At 46.7% G+C, this 9,015-nt stretch overlaps 4 protein-coding genes across 4 annotated transcripts; 3 read left to right on the top strand and 1 right to left on the bottom strand.

Moving 5' to 3' along the window:
- Positions 1–742: 742 nt before the first annotated feature.
- T069G_07781 (major facilitator superfamily domain-containing protein) lies at positions 743–1,574 on the top strand (the record flags this gene model as incomplete). The annotated part of the gene is made up of 3 exons (XM_056174991.1): positions 743–997; positions 1,123–1,496; positions 1,550–1,574. The coding sequence occupies 3 exons, from the start codon at positions 743–745 to the stop codon at positions 1,572–1,574; spliced, it is 654 nt and encodes a 217-aa protein (XP_056025940.1).
- A 771-nt stretch (positions 1,575–2,345) lies between these two features.
- T069G_07780 (pyridoxal-phosphate dependent enzyme domain-containing protein) lies at positions 2,346–3,296 on the top strand (the record flags this gene model as incomplete). The annotated part of the gene is made up of 1 exon (XM_056174990.1): positions 2,346–3,296. One exon carries the CDS (start codon positions 2,346–2,348, stop codon positions 3,294–3,296), a length of 951 nt encoding a protein of 316 aa, XP_056025939.1.
- Positions 3,297–3,425: 129 nt separating this feature from the next.
- Positions 3,426–4,507, bottom strand: T069G_07779 (nmrA-like family domain-containing protein; the record flags this gene model as incomplete). Its single annotated transcript, XM_056174989.1, has 2 exons — positions 3,426–4,390; positions 4,444–4,507. The coding sequence occupies 2 exons, from the start codon at positions 4,505–4,507 to the stop codon at positions 3,426–3,428; spliced, it is 1,029 nt and encodes a 342-aa protein (XP_056025938.1).
- A 3,002-nt stretch (positions 4,508–7,509) lies between these two features.
- On the top strand, positions 7,510–8,782 carry T069G_07778 (taurine catabolism dioxygenase tauD, tfdA family domain-containing protein; the record flags this gene model as incomplete). Its single annotated transcript, XM_056174988.1, has 3 exons — positions 7,510–7,668; positions 7,726–8,458; positions 8,535–8,782. 3 exons carry the CDS (start codon positions 7,510–7,512, stop codon positions 8,780–8,782), a joined length of 1,140 nt encoding a protein of 379 aa, XP_056025937.1.
- Positions 8,783–9,015: the final 233 nt, after the last annotated feature.

The following is a 9,015-nucleotide window of genomic DNA, read 5'->3' as shown; positions in this document are numbered from 1 at the left end:
GCTTCGTAGGTTGTAACTGATGCCTTCAATTCGCTGATAGTATCGTTCCATAATAAACTCATTATTAAAGACCTCTGAAGAACAAGAGATTAGAGCGCGCAAGGTTCATCTATAGCGCATATAACAACAGCAGCAGAAGAGAAAAAGAGACTAATTATAAATTGTATATACCACACCTTACTATTGCCCCATAGATTATCAAGCTAAAAGTCGGTATTCAACATCAATTCCTACGTACTGGAGTTGATCCATTGAACGTTCGCGTATGCTCCCAAAGGGCGTGCACAAAAAGAGGGAATCGAGGGCTGGTCGGCATACAGAAACAGGCAATACGCACGTACCCGCCACACTAAACTCATCCAGAATAGTGAGCGTATTCTCCCTCTTGTCTGTGCATGTTTACTTTGCGGTCCCTGTTTTTTTTGCAAGCCGTCTGGCTCCTTCGGAGAATGAACCCTGTTTCGCCGCACGTGCATTTGCCGTCTGGAGTCTTGCTGGTCTGAGTGGTTCGGGGCACTTGAGATCCTGTCTCTTCCAATAAACCAATGTGTGATATATCCATCGTTATAGTGTGTTTGATCTGCTGTAATGTTTTGAACGGCGCCAATTGCAGCCCGGTAGCTATTTCGTTCGTTTGAACTGAGCAATAGCGCTGCATCCAATGCTCCATCATCCGAAACAACAAGTCTATGCGAAAATTTCTTTTTTCTTCCGGGGTACATGTGCTCAGCAAGTCTGAACAATGATCCGAAGCAGTGATACCCAGCCGCAGATCGAATTATCTTCAATCTACCAAGATGGGGCGAACGGCGCAATCAACAACACGGAAAAGATTTCTGCGAATGTACACGCGGCCAACGAATTAGCCGATGAAGAGGGTTCTATCGCAGAAAGAGGAGAGAAAAGGCCCCTCAACTTTTACCTCGCCTTTTTGGCCATCAATATCGTTGTCTTTATCTTTTCTCTTGATTCTACTGGCCTCTCAGTGGCAATACCGGTAGGAAGGCCTTGACTCTACTTTATCCATGAGCATTTACCCAGAGCTATGGAGAGAGATAGCTGTCATTGAGACGTTGCATCCTTATCACAGGCTTTCAGTGCCGAATTGCTAACTAATTGTAGTCTATTGCAGAGCAACTTCATGGCACGACCCTACAATCATTCTGGGCTGGCATTGCCTTCCTCTTAGCTACCGTCGTCACGCAGCCGCTATACACCAGCTTGTCCGACATCTATGGCCGCAAAGGTTTATTCCAAATTGCCTTCTTCTTCTTCGCCGTTGGATCTATTGTGTTCGGGTTGGCCCCTAATATGCCAGCGATTATCATCGGACGCCTGCTTCAGGGCTTGGGAGGTGGAGGCTTGGATGTTCTCGGCGAGATCATTGTCACTGATATGACCGTGCTCAAGGAGCGACCGACCTTTCTTGGAATTATGGCTATTCCGACCGCGGTGGGAAGCATTCTCGGCCCATCTCTTGGAGCAACCCTCTGCCAGTATGCTTCCTGGAGATGGATTGGCTGGATACATAATGAGGCTATGACTCCAGGGCAGTTTCACCATTCAACATATAATAGTTTAATACATAATGCACAATTTTCTTCTTTACCGATCGCGCCCTGTGTCTGCTCAGCAAAAGCAAATCAATATCTTTATTCGCCCCCAGGAATCCAGGGTTTCTTGTATCGACTGATAATTCGGTCAAAACTTCCACCGCGCTTACTATAGACCCATTCCCAGTTGGAGTCATATGCCATGACTCTGTTTTATTCCGAGGAGCGGGGACTAAAGGCGAATGACACATCTCAAGTGGAATGAAAATGTAGAGGGCCCTAATGCTATGCTCAATCCATTATGCGCTTCGCCGTTTAACTAGCTCCGTTTAACTAGCTAATTGTGTACTACTCCGTCTCTTCGTCTTTATTTGCACTTCAGCACAATATATTAGTGGTGATCGTGAAATGACACTTCGCTGAATACGGATATATCCCGCCCATATAGGCTCCTGAACAACAAAGGGCGCCAAATTTGACAGTGGCATGTCAACATTTACTTGAGAACGAACTAATAAATTTAAGTATATATAACGCGATAGTGGTGTCAATGTCATGAGTAGGGCGCTGTGCAGAAGATAGTCTGAATAGTGGAGAGTTGTAGGCTCCTCATTTGTGTCAAGCATAATACTTGGCTTTCTCAAATCTCCGATACATTGATAGGATCAGAGTCATCCATATACCGTCTATCAGTTGTGTTTCTCCTTCATCAATGCCCTATACTTATATACCCACATCGCAACACCTGTTTTCGCTTTCCTCACTGTTGGTAACCTTGTCTCTTCTTTCACCATGAGTTCGACTCTCCCGAAACCAGTCAACAGCATCTTAGGCGCAATTGGCAACACCCCGGTGGTGCGCCTCAACAATGTTGTCCCAAAGGATGCTGCAGAAGTCTTTGTCAAGCTGGAATACTTTAATCCAACCGGGAGCTACAAGGATCGTATGGCAAGGTCCATGGTAGAAGAAGCGGAGCGACGGGGAGACTTGAAAGCTGGTATGACCATCGTTGAAGCCACCGGCGGCAGTACAGGGTCATCTTTAGCCCTCATCTCTGCTGTAAAAGGATATCGCTTTTTAGTTGTCTGTTCCGACGCCTTTTCAGTCGAAAAGCTACGCACAATGGCCGCCCTGGGAGCAGAAGTCGACATCGTACCCAGCATTGGCGGAAAGGTTACTGCTGACCTTATACCCTCTTTGAAACGCCGTGCGGAGGAAATTAGCAAGACAAATGGCTATTATTATACCAACCAGTTCCATAACAACGACGCACTTGTTGGTTATGGCGAGATCGGACACGAGCTTGTTGAGCAGCTCAGCGATGGCATCGACGCCTTCTGTGGTGCTGTTGGTACCGCCGGCATGGCCACAGGAGTAGCAGGTGTTTTACGAGCAAAGCAACCTGATGCCAAAATAGTTATTCTGGAGCCTGCGGAATCACCGATGCTCACTAAGGGCCAGAAGGGAAGTCACACCGTCGAAGGCATCGGCTCTGGAATTATCCCGCCGCATCTGGATCAGCGATTATACGACGAAGTTCGTGCCATTCCTGAAGCTGAAGCTCGAGACATGTGTCGTCGCCTTGCTAAAGAAGAAGGGCTGCTTGTTGGAACTTCAACTGGGATCAATATTGTTGCTGCAATACAGCTAGCTAAAGAGCTAGGTCCTGGAAAGAGGGTAGTTACTGTGGCCGTGGATACTGGTCTCAAGTATCTCAATGGCACGCTTTTTGCAGACGATTAGAGATGGCTCACATGGAGAATTCTGTGTATGTATGCAGCTGTTTCAGAAGATGAAGAACTGGGAACACCTTGGATTAGCTGAATCAGATTCTCATTCACACTGCTATTAACTCCTAGTGGTATTCATAATTTACATGCCCCATGGTATGCCGGCCTCAAAGGTACGCGTAGCATCACCATCATATCCCACTCTCTCCATCCACTGCTTCAAACTTCTAATCCTTCCTGGATAAATCTCATCCAAGAGTTTGTAGTCCCTCTTGCAGAGTCCAAGCTTAGTCCCGCAGTTCTGGTAAATTCTCCACCATGCGGAAAAGTTTTGGCGGAAAGTTAGCAGGGACGGATCACCTGGTGCCGTTGAAGTCCCTATTTTGTGCTCCATATCCTCCTCCGATAAGCCAGTCTCTTGTGTCCACTGTTCAATAGTGAGATTAGTTGCTTTTGCAGGTTTGCCAGTGGCATCGGTAAAGGCTTTGGCTATTTGCTCCAGTGAGACATCTTCAACCCCAATGTCTAGGTTGAGTCCCGCAGATCTTTCCGGATGCTCATATATCCATCGTACATAATAACCCATATCATCCAGGCATACGTATGGAATAACTCCATCATCAATCGGTAGGCGAAAGTCGTACACGCCTGAATCTGACTTCTTAGGATGCTGAAAGTACCAAAGTTGCTCAATGTAAGGCCCAGTGCAGACAACAGACCACTTCATAGGGCTCTGTGGCAATGCTGACATCCATTGCTTGACATGTCCTTTACCGTAGTAGTGACCACAGCGCAGGTCATCATCATAGTTGGTCTCCAGCGCATAATTGTCGAGTGATGACCAGATATAGTGCTTCACACCGCTTTGCACTGCAATCTCAAATGTCCTTATGCCCCAGTATATCTCGTTCTTGATACCGAGGGCGAAACTGTTTAGGTTGACAAAGGCGTAGTCCACTCCCGCAAAGGCGGAACGCAGTGCATCCTCGTCAGTAGGTGTGCCAGTCACGTATTGGACGTTTGGTGCGACGTTTCGCAGCCTCTGCGAATGTTCAGACTCGGGATCACGAGTGAGCACGCGCACATAGTAGCCATGTTGGTCGAGTTCTGTAATAAGGTCAATGAATAGTAATGCGAAGCCATGGAGGTATTCAACTCACCTTGTACAATGGGCACACCTTGTGCACCAGTTCCTCCAATCACTAAAACTGTTTTGGTAGCCATACTGAGACGTCTTTTAATGACGATATACAATGCAAAAGTCAATGAGGGGCTGTATAAGAGGGATATTGGCGAGTATATATATGATATTGTATCTGTGGCTAGATGAAACCAGTAATTTGAAGGACTGTATACTTGCTTAATAGGGCTAGCAGTGGGCACACAAGTGTTTGCCTATAATTAAGAATTTGTAGTAGAATCAACGAATATTAACACCCAAAATGGCCACGGTGCAGTGATATTCCTAATGGGGATTATACTCATAGGAAGAAAAGCCGATATAGGAAAATGCTATTTTGATACACGTAAGCGCGATATCACACAAGCATAGCCTATACGGCTTTTCATTCGCTCAATTTTTCAGTAACTAGGCTACCATGCGGTGATCCTACTAACTGAACACTTAATCTAAGCAAAAATAAGCTTCACGCAACTTTATTGCGTATTCTACATGGAGCCCTGTAACCAACCGGGCGTAGACCCAAAGAGCGGCGTAAGTCAAACAACTTAAAACAGTTAATTAGTACTGGGTCGAACACAGCTGGTGTGGAATCAACTTACAAAGTCCATGTAGTTCTGTTCAGCTCAGCTACCAATCATGTTAACTTAACCTTAATTGGACGTGTATGGTAAACGCCCTATTGTAGTCAATAGATAGCAGAGATACAGATGACATACTCACCTCTTATACGCACAGATGCCGACGATTACAAAAGAACCCATTGCGCAATACCACAGCCGAATGATAATGACGGGTAACTCGAGAAAGAGTTTGCCAGCTACTGTTGAACATACCACATGATGGAATCATCGTCTTGGTAATATGACCGATCTCTCTAGCCAGCCAGTGTCTCTTATTCAACGAATTTCCACTCACAAACTTCTTCCATTTACCAGATGATATTTATCTACATACATACATACATACGGTTTGTCAATATGAAGATCATTGACGCTACTTGTCCGCCAGATTCGACCGTGTCGAAGACCAATGTGAAGACAGGCTCTGTGCACCATGCCCAGTCTTCTAACGAGATACAATTAAGCAATATCCAAGCCTTTGGTGGTAGCATATTGCTCTAGTGAGATAGAATGTCTATATGCTTTATGAAAAGTGAGGGTCCATCCAATAAGGGAACAGGGAATTCTCAGATAATAGGTACAAGAAAAGGCTCTAACTCTACAACATAAGCATAATCATCAAGCCTCCACGAAAGTCTAACCCAAGCACATAAGCCCTCTGAAGACTGAGCACTTCTCGCATGAACCAAAAGTAAATAATTACAGGATTTACACCCCCCCCCCCCCCCCCCCCCCCCCCCCCCGGGCCTTTCAGACAAGCTTATAATGGTCTCTATGAGCCTTTCCAAAAGTTAGACGCACATTTGCTCTTGGCGAGTTATATGTGTCTACTAATGATTCGGCGTTGGGCAGTTATGGCCGTTGTGCATTTTGCAGTGCTCCAATGAGATAAACGTTTGCAACAGGATAGTGGATAAAGTGCAAGTTTGATGCAATCATCACAGGCGTGGCTGAATGGCATTGCATGCATTGAATTAACCGGTCGCTTGTGCTTCTGTCACATGGACAAGTGCAATTTCCCGCTTATAACCGTAAATGAATTCGACCTTTCCATACTGCTTACATGCTTACATGAAGTAAGCTGCATTCATTCACGGCGTTCTATTACACACACGTCTACATTTCACTTATTATGGGCTATTTATTTTATTAATGGAAGCTCTTGGGTATATAAATAGGGGATTTAACGGCTTGAGGACTCCTTCTTCTTGCGGCTTCCAGTACTAATATGATACAATCATCACCATTTATTCCTCTTCCAGGTATATCAGCTGAGAGCTGCAGCAACATGAAACCACTTGGGGAAGACGTTGATACGCAGTCAAGATTAGATAGGTTCGTCATCTTCTAGCTATATGAGGTAATGAAGGGACCCATCGGACAGGAGCTAAGAATTCAGCCAGATATGCGTTATTCGTTGCGCAATGCGACAGGATTCCCTTCCACTTGATAATGCATGGCTCCGTTTTCGCAGCTTTGGGACTCGACTGATGCTAGCCCTCTATAGCGGTAATCAAGGGAGTATTATTTCTATCTTGTTTTACTCTTCTTTTAGTTGTGAAAAAGTCAAATGCATAACATTTAATTATATCAAGGCCACCACGGTATTAACTTTGAAGTTTGCGGGCAACATCGAGCCCTCGGGCTCTCGGCAGATGCCGTATTTCGTCATTGCTTCATGGCCAAACTTCAGGCTGCATTGGGATCTGATACGTTCCTATCGCACCCAAATCCTCTAGCTGAATACGATTACTCGCAAGAAATAGCTCAAATCTCAGGGGAGATTTGTAATTGACTTTCCTCTTTGGAGCGCATACAGAGAAGCGATAACCCAGCTCTGTGGACCTCAAGTGCCAGTCAACAATCAGACACATGACGAGATCCGTTTAGCGATGACCCGCTGCCGCAATCGGGATAATGAAAGAGCCTATAGCTGAAGATTTAGCATGTAAACGTAATCAGCCAAGAAAAGGATGTATATTGCGTGCTTCGTGGTCGTGCAACTGCTGCAGCGATTACACTGTATAAGCTGGATTGCGTGATTCGCACTATCAATAGCATCAACACCGTACAGATCATCTCTGGTAGCGCGATACAGTGGCGGCCTCCCAAATCTGCAGTCAGGAAATGTACCAATTAACATTATTTATCTGCTAAATTGTAAATCCGAAGATCAGACAGGTCTCATACTGGATGATTGGATGATTCGTCAATTCGCCATAGAGTTCACGATGCATGCCATTGTGGGGGTGGGGTTCGCCCGATGCCGATGAAATGAGACCGATGGGCCGCGACAGAGAGGGGAAGAGACGCAGGTTGGGCAAACGTATAAAAGGGACAGTGCCCAACGGGCCATTGGAAGCGAATTGTCTTATTATTTCCGTGAAGAATCTTAGGAAGAAGACATTTGAATCTCATACAAAATGGCTCCCGCATTGGTTGAGACTACTACCACTACCAGCAACAACGGCCCTGTTCCGGCATCCGTTTATAAGCTGGATCTTGGACAGTACAAGGAGATTGATCTGACCTACATTGACAAGGACGCTGAGGAGGGCAAGGCTGGCGGCCCTGCTGCCCACGTGAGTCTGTTAAATTGAACGGTGTAACAGTCCCTTATACTCACACGACATATACAGTACCCTCACTACCTCCCAACATGGAACCCAGAACAGAAGTACCCTCCTCTTACGCCTTTTGAGCACTACGAGCATGGCAAGGATGCCGATACCTCGTATCCCAATCTTCTTCCCAGCGGAGTCAAGGTCACGGAGCTCACTCCCTCCATCGGCTCCGAAGTGAGAGGCATCCAGCTGTCCTCCCTCAGCGACGCCGGCAAAGATGAACTGGCTCACTACGTCGCCAAGCGCAAGGTTGTGGCCTTCCGAGACCAGGACTTTGCTGATCTGCCCATTGCCGACGCCCTCAAGTTCGGCTCATACTTTGGACGTCACCACATTCACCCCACATCCGGCTCCCCTGAGAACTACCCCGAGGTTCATCTCGTCCACCGTGGCGTGAACGACAAGGGCCACTTGGACTACTTCAAGACCAGAACCAGTTCTGTGGCATGGCACTCTGATGTTTCATACGAGGCTCAGCCTCCCGGAACCACCTTCTTGTACATCTTGGACAAGCCTGAGACTGGAGGCGACACCATCTTCGTTGATGCCGTCACGGCATACAAGCGACTCAGCCCTCTCTTCCAGGAGCGTCTGCATGGCCTCCAGGCTACCCACTCGGGTATTGAGCAGGTCAATGCCGCCGCTGCTCGCAACAGCATCAAGCGACGAGACCCTGTCGTTCATGCTCACCCCATCATCCGAACTCACCCTGCTACGGGAGAGAAGGCCATTTATGTCAACCCTCAGTGTAAGTCTCGTGTGTCCTAAACGCTAGCTGGACTGTCATATGAATATGATTCGGATAACTAACATCCATTCAATAGTCACTCGCGACATTGTTGGCCTGAAGAAGGAAGAGTCCGACACTATCCTCAAGTTCCTGTATGATCATCTAGCTCTCGGAGCCGACTTCCAGGCTCGCGTCAAATGGGAGGACAAGACTGTTGTTGTCTGGGACAACAGAGTCACCCAGCACAGCGCCCTGGTGGATTGGGAGAACGGACAGAGGCGACACCTTGCTCGCATTACGCCCCAGGCGGAGAGACCCTTCGAGACTCCGTTCCAGGGTTGAGAGCGAGGATAACGATTGCATTTCTGTGAACATTTTAGCGACATAATTTGACAGGCATCAAAGATGGCCTTGTACAAAAATATGCCAATACAGGCAGATGAATAAAAAGAATATTAACAATTGACCTTATTCGGTTTGCTTCACAGCTTTAGTGCCTGCTCATCATCATAAAAATAACTGACCCATCCATCCACCTACACGTGTACACATCCCATATCCGGATCTGAGCCCAC

The sequence above is a fragment of the Trichoderma breve genome, chromosome 5, assembly GCF_028502605.1.
Source record: "Trichoderma breve strain T069 chromosome 5, whole genome shotgun sequence".
In the NCBI taxonomy this organism is placed as follows: domain Eukaryota; kingdom Fungi; phylum Ascomycota; class Sordariomycetes; order Hypocreales; family Hypocreaceae; genus Trichoderma; species Trichoderma breve.
This window is presented reverse-complemented; position numbering and strand designations above follow the sequence as displayed.